The sequence below is a fragment of the Amborella trichopoda genome, chromosome 5 (genome assembly GCF_054954075.1).
Source record: "Amborella trichopoda isolate Santa Cruz 75 chromosome 5, AtrichopodaSantaCruz75HAP2 v2.0, whole genome shotgun sequence".
NCBI classification, from domain to species: Eukaryota; Viridiplantae; Streptophyta; class Magnoliopsida; order Amborellales; family Amborellaceae; genus Amborella; species Amborella trichopoda.
Window position 1 is genome coordinate 14285354 of NC_142340.1, and position 16988 is coordinate 14302341.

Genomic DNA, 16988 nt, shown 5'->3' on the forward strand with positions numbered 1-16988 from the left:
GCTATTTTCCAACTTAGACAACTGATTAAGAAGTTTAAGGCGAAGGGAAAATACCTACATGGTTTTTCTTGATATGAAGAAAGCTTATGATAGTATACCTCGAGATCTAATTTGGTGGGAGTTGGAAAAGAAATGAATCTCCAGATACTACATCGGCTTTGTGAGAGATATGTATGAAGGGGGGCTAACTAATGTACAAACAACTAAGAGAGTGAGTTTTCAATGAGAATAGGTCTACATAAAGAGTTGAGCCCATACCTCCTTGTCTTAGTTATGGACGACCTCAACTAGGCACCTATAAGATGAGGTATTATGGTGTATATTATTTGCAGATGACATACTTTTGAACGATGGGACTCGAAGCGACGTCAATACAAAGTTAGAACTTTGAAGGAATGCTCTAGAATATAGAGTTTTAAAATTAGTTGGTCCAAGACAGAATATATGAAATGCAAGTTTAGCAATAATAGGAGTAGTTACGATTGGCAGCCAAGAAATACCCAAAAAGAGCACAATTTTGATATCTTGAGTCGATAATCCATGAGAATGGAGAGATTGAGGAGATGTCCCATATAGAATTAGAGTTGGGTGAGCAAAGTAGAGATGTGCAACTGAAGTTGTATGTAATCAACGCACACCAATGAAGCTGAAGGAGAAGTTCTATAAGATAATTGTGAGACCAGCTTTGCTTTATGGAGTGGAATGTTGGATGGTCAAGGAACAACATACCTATAAGATGAGTGTAGCTGAGATGAAGATGTTGAGATGGATGAGTGGCAAGGCAAGAATGGATAGAATTCAAAATAACTACAGTCGAGAGAACTTAGGTGTGGCTCCAATGGGCAATAAGATGAGAGAAAGCAAACTTTGGTGGGTTGGCCATGTGCAGCACAAACCCAATACAACACCTGTTATGAAGTGCAAGTTTGTTCAATGGAAGGCTCAAAAAGGACAAGGGGTAGGCCCAAAAGGGTACGATTGAAAGTAATAAGAAAATATATAGAGACTCATAGCGTCATTGAGGGTATGGCCCTTAATAGAGCAAATGGCAGACCAGGATTCGTGTCCAAATAGTTGGGAAAAGGTTATGATGATGATGGTGGCGATGTGAAATAAAACTTGACTAAGAACTGTTAACATGGAAAGAACTTATCATACGCCACCTATTAATATCAACAAGAATAAAAAACGCAGTTTTTATAGGTAGAAATCTTGTCCAAAATAAAAATTCCATAATGAAGCACACTCTTGACGCATACAATCTGATATGAAACTCATGCATTGTCTCTAATCATGGAGACCAATGATTATAAACTTGGCGACTTGAGCTCAGACTCGCCCAAATCACTTGGATGCCACAAGGTGCTGGGTCCAATTGAAAAACCTTGGGGACCGGCCAAGCCTCACCTGTTCCAAAGGTTCTTGCATTGTTTCTTAATAGGCTAGGCCAAAACAAAGTCAAATCGGGTGACTTAGACTTGGGCCTGCCAAATTCCAAACCAAAGGCATTGTTTTTAATCATTGAAGAAAACAAACCTTGGAAGGAATGGCAAGAAATCATATTTAATAAGTAAACGTTTGAACTTTAAAGTGTCAAGAATTATGGAAACTTTCCATCCAATCAAATATCATCCAAAGGAATATCTATGGCTTATCAATGCATTGAGAACCCTAACGACCTAAAGTGTACTCCTGAATAAGAAAAATTAAGACGGAAAAAAAATTTGAAAAATCCTTCAATGGTCCACAAGACACATTAGTCTTGCATTGTCCCTCTTGAAGTCACAATCAGACTCGAGGATTTACTATCCTCAAAAGGAATGCAAGATACTAAGAATGAGCCATGCATATGATTGATTCTAGCTTACAACATGACTAAGGACCAAGGTTTAAAGACCATTCCATTTGCTAAACAACTAAAATGAGTCATAGACGATGGAAAACCAGCAAAAAAACAAGCCACAAGTCAAAATACAGCTTGAAATGCATATTTGAATACAAGTACACTCGGAACATTGATGGTGCATGTTCATTTTGAGGCTCGTAACATGCATCATTTAAGACAACATTGGCAGACACAAAGAACATCACACATAAAACCAACGTGCACAACTCAATTATTCTCTCAGAATAACACTTTTGAAATCATTCACCAATCAAAAAAATAAAGAGATTTGATTAAATTCTTGAAAATGAAATGAAGCTTTTTTTTTAGGGCGTGAAAATGAAATGAAGTTCGACATGCTATAATTCAAATCATAGTGGATGTCCAAGGTTTCAAACCATTTAGAGAAAGATTTCTGAAATATCAGAACTTTTTTTCCCCCTTTTGACTTAACATCTAAACTATCAAAAGAACTTAAGTAAAATAAAGAGTATTTCTGAATCACCTCGCAAAATATGCCAAAAAGCCCTCTTGGACATTCTTTACCAGTGACAGTTCCATTATTCCCTCTAAGCCCTCCATCTTTGCCAGTGCCTCCCCTATCAACAAACGAGAACACAAATTATAAAAAGAAAGGGCGTTGTAGGAGCTTTAAAAAGAGCAACTAATAAATTGAAGGCAATGAAAGTCAACCAACAAATGAACCCAACAAAAAACATAAGATACCCAGATTTCTATAATCATACATCAAAGGTTTGTAAAATAGCCTTGCGTGTTCACTGTTTCTGGAAACCTCTTTTGTTGAAGCATCACTATAAAAGTACTTGTTATTGGACAGGTGACTTTACTTCATTGTCAAAATCAAGTATATGCTGTGTACAGAATTGAATTATGGTAGAATTCTCTAGTATATGACTTGCCATGTATCTAAAAGACTAACTTCAAGGGAGACAATTTGTACTCTCTTTCGCGGAGGCATCAGCAACCTCATTTACGTCCCTCCATGAATGAAGGAATCCTCTAAGTTCCTATTAGGTCAAAAATATCTCTGATTATATGGTGAGGCTCCATGATGTCTTTCTCCCGGCTCACGCAAGCAATGACATTAGCAAAATCCCCTTCAATGATAACTTTCTTTGATTTAGATTCAAGAGACCTGAGACCTGCAAGTGAGGTTCTCACCTCAGCCTCAGCCTCATCCAAATAACACCTCAAAAGGGGGCCTAAGTAAGACATAATGAGCCTGTCTTGATGATCTTTCAACCATCCCAAGTCAAGCAGGCCCAGGGTTTCTCCCCTTGAGCTTACATCAAAGTTTACCTTAACTCTACCCCACATAAGGGGCTCCCAAATATGAGTCCTTTTGCTTCTTGATAATGTTCCCCTTGCTGTAGCTTGCATTACATCTCAAAGTCTAAAGCTGAGTATCCCCCAAACTCGCTCTCAGCATGCGGTCATGATATAATAGTGGCCATCACCTTATCTTGTAAGCCTCACAGGCGAGATCCTTATCGCTGAAAGATCTATTATTCCTTTCCATTCATGTCAACCCAAAGTTGCCAATATTCCCAATCTCCATAAAGTCAAGCCATTTTTTGATATCATGACCATGCATAAGTACTTAATATCACATAAAATGCCCCCTCACGCTTCTCAAAATGAAGCACAGATATATCAATGCTGAAAAGGTAGTTTTGGAATTAGCATTTCTGATACTCGTATTTGTATCAAATACGAGTATTCCATAAAAGGAATTTCATAAAAGTCATTCCATGAAAGGCATTCCATAAAAGTCCATTAAACCCGAAACTTAGAAAAAGAATATGTTTATCAAGAAAGTATAATGGGAGGAAGTATTCCAGTTACAGCTGAGGATATTTAATGGGCTGTCGATCAAAATTGATGAACCCAATGAAATTCAAAACTTCAAAAGCACAATCAGGGCATTAAAAGGAGGTCCACCTCGACTCCTAGGTGGCACATTGAGGTGGGCAAAGACCCTAGTTGTGTTGCCTAGGCTAGTTGGGGCACCTAAGGCAGGGACCCCTCTAGGCACCAGCCTAGATGGCCAAGACGGCAGGTAGATGGTCAAGGTGCCTAACCCAAACAACCCCAACCGCGGCCCACCCCCCTAACCCCCTTCTCTCTTATTCACTGTTTTTGGGGTGTCTCAATCACGAAGCACCCATCTAAGCAGCACGTTTCACTTTCTAAAACACTCTGCATAATCAAAAATGCAGATACTACCAGGTTCTTAGGTTTGCTTCAAAAGACAGCCACAAAAGTTTATTTACACAAAGAGCAAAGAGAAAAGCAATGATTGAAGTGCCATTGTCTACATATATCCAATTTTGAGGATTCGATTTCAATCTTCACAACTCAAAACTATAGATCTAAAAATACAATAGCAAATCGTCAATATCAAATAAGTAGTCTCCTGAATTTCATTAAAATTTTGAGAACACTTCAAATGTGAAACAGATAAAGGACACTCTAAATATTCATGCACTGTAGGTACAAATTCTCATAAGAATACATCAGAGACATTTAGTCGATAAGACTTCTCATAAAGTAACACTTGAAGCACTATGAAGACAAATGCCTAGAAAATAAGATACAAACCTTGCACGTATTCCACCTTTGACGCTTGCCAGGGGTATATATTCATCACCAGTGGGAATGTCAGACCAATCAAAGTGGACTCTTCCACCTCCTCCACCCCCACCACCTGTGTGACTTCCATATCCACCAACACTTGAAATCATTGCATCTTCACCAAGTGTCAATGTCCGCAAAAACAAAAGGATAGTTCCACCAGACCCACCACCAGGTCCCCCGTTAAAACCAAACCCCAATCCGAAGTCCTGGTTTCCAGCAGGCAGTTGGAAACTTTCACCATCTGCTCTAAGAGATCCACCAACAGACAAGCTTGACAAAGAATGCTCCAAGGATCCCATCACTGATACGATCGAAATGAATCAGAAAACAATTATTAGAAACATTACAACTAAGAACTGCAGTAAATTATGAATAAGAACTTCCAATAATATATTGAACTCAAACAAAGATATTTTTCCTTGAAAATTCCATCAAGTAGCCCACATTCAAGTTTATAGGTCATAACTAACTAAAACACTAATGGCATATTATAGGTGACCAGAACACTATGATTGTAGCCAGTGGACTTGGGCCTTGCTGGAGTAGATATAATGGAGAGAAGTCGTCCTAAAGGCTATGACTATATCTTGCTCGAGCCCATAGGTGGAGTAGGGAAGCTACTGTACATGGAGGAGACAAAAGCTCTCTGGTATCAGGTTTGTCGTTAACCACCAGTGGTTCCTTAGGTAGTGGAGAGAGATATTGTTGGCATTATAAGAGAGGTTTGTGTGCACGGAGAGATACAACAGCATGAAGGGTGGCAGATATCCTAGTGGGAGTGAGAGCTCAATGTTATGATCTGTCAGTGTTCTTTGCACACATCTCAATACACCAAAGCATGTCAGTTCCATTTTAAGTTGCCTTTCAGTTCTTTTAGTTAATTGATACTACTATATCTGGATGTCTTTTAATCATCCCCATGTTTCTTTTGCGCAACTTGCACACTCTTACAACTGAAAAATAATTTACCAAAAAAAAACTAAAAAATAGACAGTGGACTCAACATGAAATAAAATTTTGATAATAGCTCCAAACTTGATTCCACGATCCATATAGGACAACGACAAAGAGCAAACCCGGAATCTACCCACAAATATAGAATGCCATCAAATGCGATTCAAACAGGCTTCATATTGACTTCATCTGATAGCATTTAGAGAGCTTTCTTCCACCAGAAGTATCCTGAGAGGAACCAGGAGAAAGCATCAAGCACCAATGCTAAACCTCCACCCTCGGCCTTACTGGAGTCATGCATCCCCAAGGAGCACAAAAACCTTTTTAGGATTGCAGCTTTGTTATCCAAGAACAGGCCTCCTACTTCAGTTGGGCCCGCAATCAATGTTGGAAAAGGCAGATTCAAAGATGCCTGAGCCACAAGGGGTACTGGACACCTAGATGGCCGGCTGGCCCCAAAAGAGGAGGGGGGGAGGGAAGAAGGAAGAGTCAGAGGGGGACTCATATAAGAGGGAAAGAAAGGAGACGGAAGAGGTAGCAGAAGAGATAAGAGGGCTGAATATATATATATATATATATATATATCGAGAGAGAGAGAGAGAGAGAGAGAGAGGACAAGAAGGCAAAAGAGATGTAAAAGGTTAGGAACTGGAAAGGCGCAAGAACACTTGGAGAATAGGCCTTTGGCGTGTTTCGATTTTGGCCCTCCAATCTCTGTTGTGGTGGTGATAGAGAGACACATAACCCTGTCCTTTTGAAGAGAGAAACATGATTGTCATGGAAACATGTGACCCTTTTCTTTTGAAATAAGATACATGTTAGCTACACATAATCTAAATATCTGAATATTAACTAGTTTGCCCTAGGATTTTCATTAAGGACAATATGGTCCAATGGCGCTATTAAAGAACATGAGCCTTCCATTTCTTCTGCTTCTTCCACCCAAGCACCTTGCCATGAGGGTGCTAAGGAGGTGAGAGGTGTCTAGATGGGTGGCCAATACATGCCCACATAGTGCACTTGCCAAGGCCCCAGCAATTTGCTTGGCTGCTTGGAAAACCCAGGAAGGCGGCAGCCAAGTTTTTGAACAATGGTCACAATTACCAATATAGCTTCCCTCGAGGTTGAGTATCAACAGGCCTGAATGAGGCTTAATACTTTGCATCAAGGATCCATAAAGAAAGAGGCTTGCTGAAAGCAATTGTCTTCAGAAAAAAAAAAAGGCAAAAAATAAATCATTTTCCATTCCCTAATTGGATTTCCATCACTAATACCTTGCACTTCCTCATTGGGGCCAAGCAAATGATCGAATCATCAATTTATTTTAGCAAGATATTTGTTCCTCAAAATGGTTAGAGGACCAATCATCCAAAAGGCATTGTCTCCACTGGCATAGGGTAATGGAAACAGCTAATATAACTCAATAAGCACTGAATCTTCTGAAATTGCTGTTATATAACATGGTTTTATACTTTATGATCATTGCATATGCTTTCCAACAGATCTGCATGCAGAATTTTATTGAGCACATGGGTTTCAAAAAGGCATGCTTGTTGTGGAGCATGGGGAACAAGGCATAACTAGTTATGTGCATGATGTGTTTAGAAATCTGTCATACTAAACTGACCTATAATTTTTTTCATAACAATTTATAGAACCAAAAATCTAGACTTATCAACATATAATTTCCAAAAAAGATCAGTACCTAAACGCATGTAAAATGGTAATGCCTGCAAGGCATTAAATATTTGGGAATAAACATTAGGATCAATGGACATAGCTTTTTGCACACACACACACGATTGATGAGGACATCATGGTCTCCCATTGGACAAATATTATTGGTCATTTTTATTTAAACATTTAAGGGAAAACATGAGAAGAGTTACGGGTTTATTTTGTAATTTTGAGGGAGAGTGAAATTAAGTGTAATGTTGTTCGGTGTTATAGAGAATTCAGCAGTGGTGTAGTCCTATTATTATTTTATTTGATTAGTGGTATTATTTAAAGTTGTACAAAAGGGAGAGGGACTTCCAGCCCATTTGGGATTTATTTTTTAGAACTCTGAGAAAGAAAAACCCTAGAGGGGCTACTCGAATTCTTTGATTGAAGAAGGATTGGTAGCACTTAAAAGATTTTGCTATTCCAAGGTATTCTTCAATTTCTTTTTCTCTTTTTTCCCTTCTATTATCTCCTCTCCTTTTCTCCCTCTTTCTTTCCCTAAGGGCGTGTCTGATCTTCAAAAGAAGTGGATACCCCAAGTTCCATGGGCCCCCATGGAACTGCTGGTATCCACTTTTCAACCTTAAGGCATGTATCCACTTTACTGTAAAACTTCCCCATTATCAAACAGGTAAGTGTTGAAGTACTGGAAGGCGCGGTTTCCAGAACCACGTCTTCCATGAATCAAACATGCCCTAAACTCTTTCTCATCTCTTTTCGTACCTCCTTACCTTTCTTCCTCCTCTCTTAATGTTTCTCTCCCCCATATTTTTCCTGTTATCTTCTTTTTAAAAAAAAAAATTCTTTATCATAACCATCAAAACAGAAAATACACCACATTCAAAGAGTCCATCAAAACCTTTAAAAGAAAAAAGAAGTCCTTAAAATTAACCAAGAGAAAACATTTTGAAACTCTTAACCTCAATAGCCTCTCTGGAGTCAAAACCCAAATTTTTTACGCCTCATTAACTTCAAAACCCTAGAACTAGTCATTGAAACCATCCGAAATTAATTTAAAGTTGATCTACCCTTTTCTTCTTTCAAGGCTATAGGTCAGCTGTAAATTTGATCTGAATCAATTTTGTTTAGTCTATTTTTAAGGACATATTGCAACCCATTACGGATTCGAAATCTCAATCGCTAGGCATTAAAGCAAATTCCTAAATTGCATGTTTAATTTACACAAGTTTGTTTATTTAATTTTGTGGATGCGTAGAATTTGCTGATATTTAATCATATTTGAACTTAATTTTGAAGTATTTGCCAAACATGTTTTAGGGTCTTGCAATCGAAGATTAGTAAATGGTTGATCTTAGTTTACATCAATGAACATAGATATGATTCCCCATTAATGCATGCACAGAGTGAGATGCTAAGCACATGGAACAGATATCCCTATGGCTTGACTAGGGCCCTTAAAGCTCTCCACTGGCAAACTTCTTGAAATCCAGCCCTCTATTCCTTCATTAGAGCATTCATTACTATCAGCATATATAGTAACTTAGCAAATTGAACATGAGGAACCATACACAAGTATCATATTCCGCAAATCCTTCATGGCAAGGCAGGTAACAGAAAAAAAACAGATAATACCACAATCAACTTGTGAGCAGAAATGAAAGGACAAGAGAATTTCTCAAGTCAACATGCACCTTTAATTTCATATCTTTGAAAGCTTCCATACCTGAAGATATGAGAACGATACATTGAAGACCCTAAGAGCAATCAGGTATACCAAAGACTAACAGGCTCAATTTTTGCAAGCAAAAGCTGCACAGTTAGATGAAGCTAAAGAAACTAACAAAAGTTAAAAATTGCAGAAAACTTCCCTTTAACTCCAAGAAATCCACTGGTACATGTTGGACAAAAATTTATCATGAATGTTTTGTTAATATAATTATCACAGATAATTGTAGTAACATAGATTCAAATGCCCATTTCTCAACCACAGGACCAAAGATCAGATATAGACTTCTATTGAGTTCTTAACAAAAATGAATATATAAATAAAAGAGGAGTATGCAACAAACTCTAACAAACAATAAACCCTGAAGAACTTCCAATAATAAAACAATGAAATATATGCCCATTTAATATATAGATAGCAAGCAAGAACATACCTATGATACCCCCACCCGCAGTTGAACCAGCTAGGCTTTCATTTCCACTGCCACTTCCAAGCTCACATGGCAAAGCAGGATTTCCATAAACAGTTCCACCTTCAACATAACTATGATTATAATATCCAGCTCCGCCCTGACCACCATGGCCCCCACCACCACTAAGACCATTGCTCAAAACATTTCCTCTTCCCACACCACCTTTACAGCCTATTATTCAAAACATGCATACACACATATAAATCTACCCATCAGATAAGATTATTTTTCTTGGGTTGTGAAATACGCCAAGGGAGCATGAAAAAGAAAAAACTGACAATCCAATAATGCATTAAAAAATAATATGCACAATGCAAATTTTAAGAAAAGTACCTACCTAGACCGGACGCATCTATAATTCCAGTAGAGTGGACAACTACAGTTCTTGCTCTGTGAAAATGAACAACACTTCCTTCTATGAGTCCCTCAACAGAAATGTCCTCCACTCGACATATCTGCAAGTATGAAAGAAGACCTTATTCAAAAATAATACAATTTAAATTTCTTAAATTTTTCCTCCACAATCAACACATGAAATAAAATACAACACCTGAAGGGTGAAAGACAACGAGGAATTCACATTGCAATCTTCAGGTGGATGAAGCAGTTCGAAGGGGCAGTCCTGGCTTGTGCAATAAAGATGTGGTGTCCTGAACCAGGAAGTATCAAAACATTAAACAATTTTTCTCAGTTGCATGTGCATTAAAAATACAGAGCACCAAATACAAACTTACACATCATCTGTTGTTGCATTTTTCAGCGGACCTCTTAAAACAGATCCAGGTCCAACCTACATATAAAAATATAAAAGTTTACCCAGTAAGCATAGAACCAAGTCCAAAGGCTAAGATAAGAACCCCTAGTTCTAACCCATTTGCATATGGCTGTGCAATCATGACAAATGTATGCATATGTGAATGTGTGCAAGTGTGTTCATAGCAGCAAGGAAGTGCCTCCAAGCAAAATATCCTCCCACCTGCCACTTTTGGCAACAAAGCCCCTTCAGCACCTTTTGCATTTGATGCTTAAAATCATGGGGCAATTTCTTGGAAGGTTCCAGCATAGATCCAAGTCGAGTGTAAAGAAATTTGTGGAGCCAAGAAGTTAATGACAGGAAAAGAAAAAGGAGAGAAAAGGGGAAAGGACGAGACCCGGGGGGGGGGGGGTTAACAACTGTTTTTCTTTCGGGGAGGGTAAAACTTTTCCAAATTTTCTATAGGGAAGGTAGGTAATGGGGCAGGCGGGAAGTGGCTAAAGAGGTATCCATTGCTGTTGACCATTGATTCATCAGCTGCCGATCTTGGGGCTGACATGTTGATATGAAGGTTCGGAATTCTGAGACTCTTAGGATGGGGAGGCAGTTACATCAGGAAGAAGGTTTAGAATTGAAGGCTCAATGATGCCAATGATCAGGATCTCATTAGAATTGATGATAAGCTCTATTACCAAGGACATATCAGTCCCTGTCTAGACAAGCAAGTCCTGGAAACTTCTGGTAGAGAGGATAGATGCCACAGGGCATATGGGGCAGTTTCCAATGAGGTTTAAGACGATCATCTAAGGAAAGAGTTGTTAGTTAAGTTGAAGCATAGTACATACAAAAGGTGCTTCACTTGTGAAGGGTGAGGCTACAAAAGGTATCATGAACATCTTTTATGGGCATCCTTGAGAGAATTATTGATTTTCCATCTTTTTTTAACTTTTGCGGGCTGTCACAAATATCTTTACTGCTCAGTGATACTCCAACTACAACAGTAACTGATGTCTCTTCAAAGGCATCCAAGAAGTTAGAAAATAAGGAAAAAGACCAAGGAGAAATCACAAATTCATATAAATGCATTGTTAACATTGGTGTAGATGCTCCAGCTTAAATGTTAGTGCCCAGATATCACAAGAGATGTGCAGAAAGAGAACCTAGCATAATTGAGATTGCTATGAACTCAAACTTTGAAGTTATTACCAGGAACAACTATAGCATAAACAGCAACAAAGTTTACAAATCATGGAAATAATTGCTCCAACTTCCTCCCCCATCTACCTTCATCTTTCTCTCTTCCTTTTCTTCCATTACTTTCTTTCTGTGCATTTTTCTTTTAAGTTTTCATATACACTACTTTTGGAGCCTGGTTTTTGGCCACTCTTCTTTCTCACTCTGAGCACCCAGTTTGTAGGCTGCCTCCTTTCTGTCTCGCTCTGAACACCTGGTTTGGGGGGCCGCCCTCCCCCCTTTCTCCCTTCCTTTGTCCTGGTCTTCTTCGGTTTTCTAGGTATCTACTGGTCTATGGATCACCTTCACTACTCTGCCTAACCCCCAGTGGTTGAGTACCTGGTTTGCGGGTGGCCTCCACTTACTTTTGACACATGCACTCTTAAGGGGAGTGGCACACACACCCCACCCCAACCCCCAGAAAACTAAAAAAAAAAAAGTTGTTTCTACACATTTGGATTTTTGTATATTTTGTGGGCTGCCTTCCCTATTCTCCTTATCCCTATTACATCTCACCTTCTTTCAAATATTCTCCATCCTTTTTCTTTCAGCCTGAACTTTGATCTTTGAAGCCTTTTCTAGCTTTTTCTCCTCTTCTTTCACTCCACCAACTGATAGCAGCAAGATTGGCCGAGCAGCTGATAGAAAGTCAGCGAACCACCCGCTATTGCCCTCCCTTCTCTCTCTGATACTTCTTCTATTTCCTCTCACACTAATTCCTACTTCCTCTTCTATTTTTCCTATTTCATCTCACCCTAATTCCCCTAGCATTGTCTCTCTCCATCCCTTTCTACATCATTGGCACGAGTGGTGGAGTACCCGACATATGGATGACCAACCACTCTTTTTTTGTTTATTCTTTTTTGCTTGTAGCGAGCACCATCGTAATTCATACAGTCAATTTTTCCACTTGCTTGAGCAAATTTCATCAACAAACTACTAACAGCAATGTTGTCTTTCGACCTACAAGTACCCTAATTAGTGTATTTCTCCAGTAACCCGCTAACATGATCTTCACTATGCATTTTTACAGAGAGATCCACAACAGTTATATGATATTTTGTTTCTAGCATGGACCAAACAGTTCTACAATACAATTTCTTTTGACTAAGCCAGCTATAATATATAGTTGACACTTATGAATACTTCTGAAAACCTAGAGTCAGCTTCCTAAAAGATATACCTCATACAGAAAAATTCTAACAACAACAAATTTACAAATTCAAAGGTAATTAAAACATAGTAAAAGAGAAAGTTTGATTTCAACTAAACAAAAAATAGATGTGCTCTAAGCTTACAATCTTACATGAATATTATAAAATAATGAAAGGATAAGGCGTTGGGCCTCAATCCGATCTCCTGGTCCCGACAAATTAAGCAGACCTTGGCCATGCACTCCCAAATTTGAATTAGAATGTATGATTGATGACTCCTGATGCATGATGAGAGGGAAATAATTACAAATAGTGAAATCCACAAAGCTCATAACAAGATTTGGCATCAAACAAGTTCAAGCAATACCCTGAGAACCACTAGATTACTAGCCTCCAGCAAAGATGTTGCAACAATGGAATCTCCCCCTCCATCGATAAGCATCTTAGAGTTCCACATCAAAAGCATCTTCACAGACATACGCAGAGCACCATACACCTGAAATTATTTTGAAGAGTAATCATTTGCAAGTAATTAATTCATGATTAAAATCAAGAACAAAAAGGAAACCCAATACTTTTTAGATAGTTAAAAGAAAACCATGGTATACATCAATAAACAGACTAAAACAACATAAAACTAAGACTTCTAAATAGCACCAAGAAAAAATAGAACTTGCATCTACTGAGAATTCCTAAGATTCCACAAAGAAGCCAAGCAAAAGACAAAAGAAGCAAAGGATGAAAACATTTTCGGAGAAAAGTTTGAACATATTACATGATTGTCACTAGAGCAAAATAAATCATGACGCCTTGATATTTTGAAGAAAGGATTGGAAGTGATTTCGAGGATCACACGACCAGAACAGTCTCCATCTCATCAAGAAAAATGACTGAAGGACTAAATTTTAAATTACCAAATAATGAACCAATCGATGGCTCTAACATATATATCTGCAACATATAGAATTAATATTAAAGCTCACAGCAGCTTTTGAAGAGATAGACTTCTGCCAACACAGTATGCAGTCTTGATTGGAGCAAGGACAAAACAAGTACAAGAAGCTAAAAAATTGGGTTGTTCCAGATCATATTACACCTAAAATTAGCCAAGTTAAAACAAATATTTGTCTCTTGGAAAAACTAAGAGATATATGCGTTGAAGCAAAGAAATTATCAATATAGTAAACCTGATGTCCAAACAAGTCTTTAACGAGCCCACACAAAGCACATTGCATGCCTGGACACTACTGACACATCCTTACCACTTTCATGATAGCTGAAAGAAAGAAGGCATATCACTACCCCCCTTCATTTATGCTTGAAAGAACTCCATAAACATGAAAACAAGCACATACATTGTGAAGATATCTCTCAACCCGGCTGAATCATCTTCAAATACAACATATCTGAAGTTACAAAATACATTGCTATGCGAAACTTTTTATGCATTTTTAGCAAAACACAACAGACATGCGCTGCTTGTAACAATGCTAAGTCATAGACCATAAAGTTACCATGCAAGTGACCTCTCCTCATAATCAAAGCATGTCAACCATGAACTTAAAAGCTACACAGGAAGTTGTTTACAAATGCTCTTGTTTTTTCTTTTTTTATATATAAGAAAAGTTAACTTTATCTATGTATAAACAAAAGTACAAAAAAGAACTCCCCAAGTAGTCAACCCATAGACCAGGTGCTCAAAGCACTCGGGGCTGTTGAGAAAGAGAGATAGAGAGAGAGAGGAACTCTGACCAATGTAAGTAAGGCTTCCCACACCAAAGGAGCTGAAAGCTAAAGAACAAAAAAAAGCAAAAAAACCCAAAACAGGCTACCCACAAGTCATGAGCTCAAGTATCGAGAATTAACAGGTGGCGACCCCACCTGTTAAGCACCCTGCCTATCATAGACTGTCAGCTGAGGAAGGAGGGGGGGAAGAGAGCGCGATAACTGGCGAAAGAGGAAGAGAAGATGGAGCAGAAAAGAAAAGAGAGAATAGAGATTGAGAGATAGACAACGGAGGAAGGTATGACCTCAAGCAGATAGTAGTAGGTAGAGGTGAAGGAAGAGTATACGTGGAGCAGAAAAGAAATGAGAGAATAGAGAATAGAGATTGAGAGGTAGACAAGGGAGGAAGGTATGACCTCAAGCAGATAGAAATAGGTAGAGGTGCAGGGGAAGAGAGAGAAGAGGAGGGGCATAGAGGAAAAGGATGCAAGATAGAGGTAATACATTGAGAGACACCCTCCTTGGCCAGCACATCAGCAACAGTGTCAACTGCTGTCGACAAATTGCAGAAGATGACGTGGATGTTCCTGCAAAGCTCGTAGATATGGTCAAAAAGATGAGCTTTTCTCCAAGGTGGTTCAGAGATATTAGCAGCCCACAACATGACATTCCTACAGTCCCCTACTACTTACTATAAGGGAGTCAACACCAGGGTGAATGACGAGAGAGCATGTTAGACCCTCCAAAATAGCCATAGACTCAGCCGTGGTAAAGTCTATATTGTAGATACCCTGAAAAGAAGAGGATTTCTCCTTCGTGCTGCCCAATCTACCGCCATATCCTGAAGGCCCCAGATTCCCAAGGAAGCACCCATCAACATTAAGCTAAAGCAAACCCACAGGTGGGGAAGACCAGAGAGGCCTGGCCACCTGAGTTCTAGGGGCAAGATGCAAAATGTTGAGCCAATTCTGATTGAAATCAGCACTCGCGGAGTGGAAGACCCCTGACCCACGATATGGATTCGGCTTGATATGACCAAACAGGGCTGAGGCAGGTGATAATGGTCTCCAAAGATCCGTCCATTCCTTTCCTTCCAAAGTCCCCAGAGAAGGCCAAAAACTGATCCTACCCAAAGGAGACAACTTATCTTGGGGATTAGGGGGCATCCCAATGAGGAGGAGATGTTGTGCTGACCTCAGAGTGACCTACTGGAGGCAGAGCTGCAGGAGATAGGACCAAAGAGATACTGTTTTCCCATAGCAAGAGATGGCCAACAGTTTCTTCCTCTTGAAGGCCCATGACACAGTGGCTGGGTAGCTGCAGCCCCCTCCTTAGGAGTTGAACACCAGTCAACACCCTGCCATGGGTCAAGTTGGACCTTGTGGGCCACAGAGGCTGAAATTTTGAGTAGGAGATAGGCAGAGGAGGAGGCAGAAGGGTTGCGTAGAAGAAAATTTCCACAGGCCAAATGTTAGGCCAAATTCCCAACATTTTAGACTAAACATATGCCAGTTCAAAGCTCCGGAGAAACAGCCAAAGATTGTCCAACTGGGTGGGACAGGCTTCGCAGAAGATTACAGTGTCATCTGTGTAGAAGAGGTCGCTGATAAGTGGGCCATCTCTGGTTCTCTCGTAGAGCCTGGTAATGGCTCTGAGAAGAGTTATCCTATAATAACAAACAAGACGGGGGAGAGGGGATCACATTGGTCTAAACCCTTGAGACCGAAAAGAAGCCTTCCAGCGAGCCATTAATTGGGACCGAGAAACTGGGATTAGAAAATGTATCCCTGGATCCAAATTCTCCATTTGGAGCCAAAACCCACTTTAGACAAGATATGTCAAAAATTGACGAATCTATATGGTTGTAACCTTTTTCCAATCAAGCTTGATTGCTAAACCCTGCCTCCCCAACTGTTACGTAGAATGGATGCTCCATGTGCCAAAAGAGCACCATCAAGAATCTACCTTTCAGCAAGCAAACTCGACTGTGTTGTGGAAATGACATTGCTAAGCACCGGCTTTGGTATGGAGGTGAGGACCTTGGATGGAATCTAGTAAGCTGATTGGCCGAAAATCCTTTTCTTTTTTTTCTTTTTCTTTTTGCATCTTATCTTAGGTAGGAGGGAGAAAAAAGTAGAATTTATGCCTTTATGGATCCAGCCTCTTTCATAGAAATGGTGGAAGAAAGCTAGAGAGTCTGACGCGACCAAGTTCCAGACTGGTGGAAGATGGCTAGGGAAAACCGTCGAGACCAGGGACTTTGCTTTGTGCGAGTTCAGCCGCAGCATTCCTAATTTCACTCTCAGAGAAGGGTCGTTCTAACTTCAGACTCAGAAAGAAGGAATTTCACTCACAGCAATTTCTTGACGCATAACCACATACCCACTAAAAACACCATATAAGCACAACTACAACAACACCAATAAACTCAAAACCAGCTCTTTACCGTGGCAAAAGAAAAAAAGGAAACAAACAACAAGGCCCTTACCTTAATTACTGAATCACTCATAAGAAGTTCTTCAGCCATAAGCTCAAACTCTGAAAAAGGATAGTGAGTCAGTCCAAAGCTGAGACTTCCGCCATGTAGTAAACTTAGTTGTCCCTGGACCTGTTTAGTACGAAATAAGAATACACCATGGCAATTAGACATGCTTACAAAATCTCTAATGAAACAGAATATAAAACAATTTAAGCATAAATCAAATTGTAATCAAGAATCAAAGACAAAAAAAGTCATATATAAG

The 16988-nt window shown here is 39.3% G+C and overlaps 1 protein-coding gene across 2 annotated transcripts in view; it reads right to left on the reverse strand.

Moving 5' to 3' along the window:
* The window catches only part of LOC18421912 (uncharacterized), a 52466-nt gene that overhangs the window by 17320 nt on the left and 18158 nt on the right, over positions 1–16988 (reverse strand). For both annotated transcript variants that reach the window (XM_006826700.4, XM_020662946.2), the window contains exons 4-12: positions 16733–16852; positions 12887–13015; positions 12672–12797; positions 10113–10168; positions 9929–10028; positions 9716–9833; positions 9340–9549; positions 4508–4844; positions 2391–2484 (exon numbers count right to left, since the gene is read on the reverse strand). In XM_006826700.4, coding sequence (XP_006826763.1) covers positions 2391–2484; positions 4508–4844; positions 9340–9549; positions 9716–9833; positions 9929–10028; positions 10113–10168; positions 12672–12797; positions 12887–13015; positions 16733–16852 — 1290 coding nt within the window. The remainder of the gene's footprint in view (positions 1–2390; positions 2485–4507; positions 4845–9339; positions 9550–9715; positions 9834–9928; positions 10029–10112; positions 10169–12671; positions 12798–12886; positions 13016–16732; positions 16853–16988) is intronic.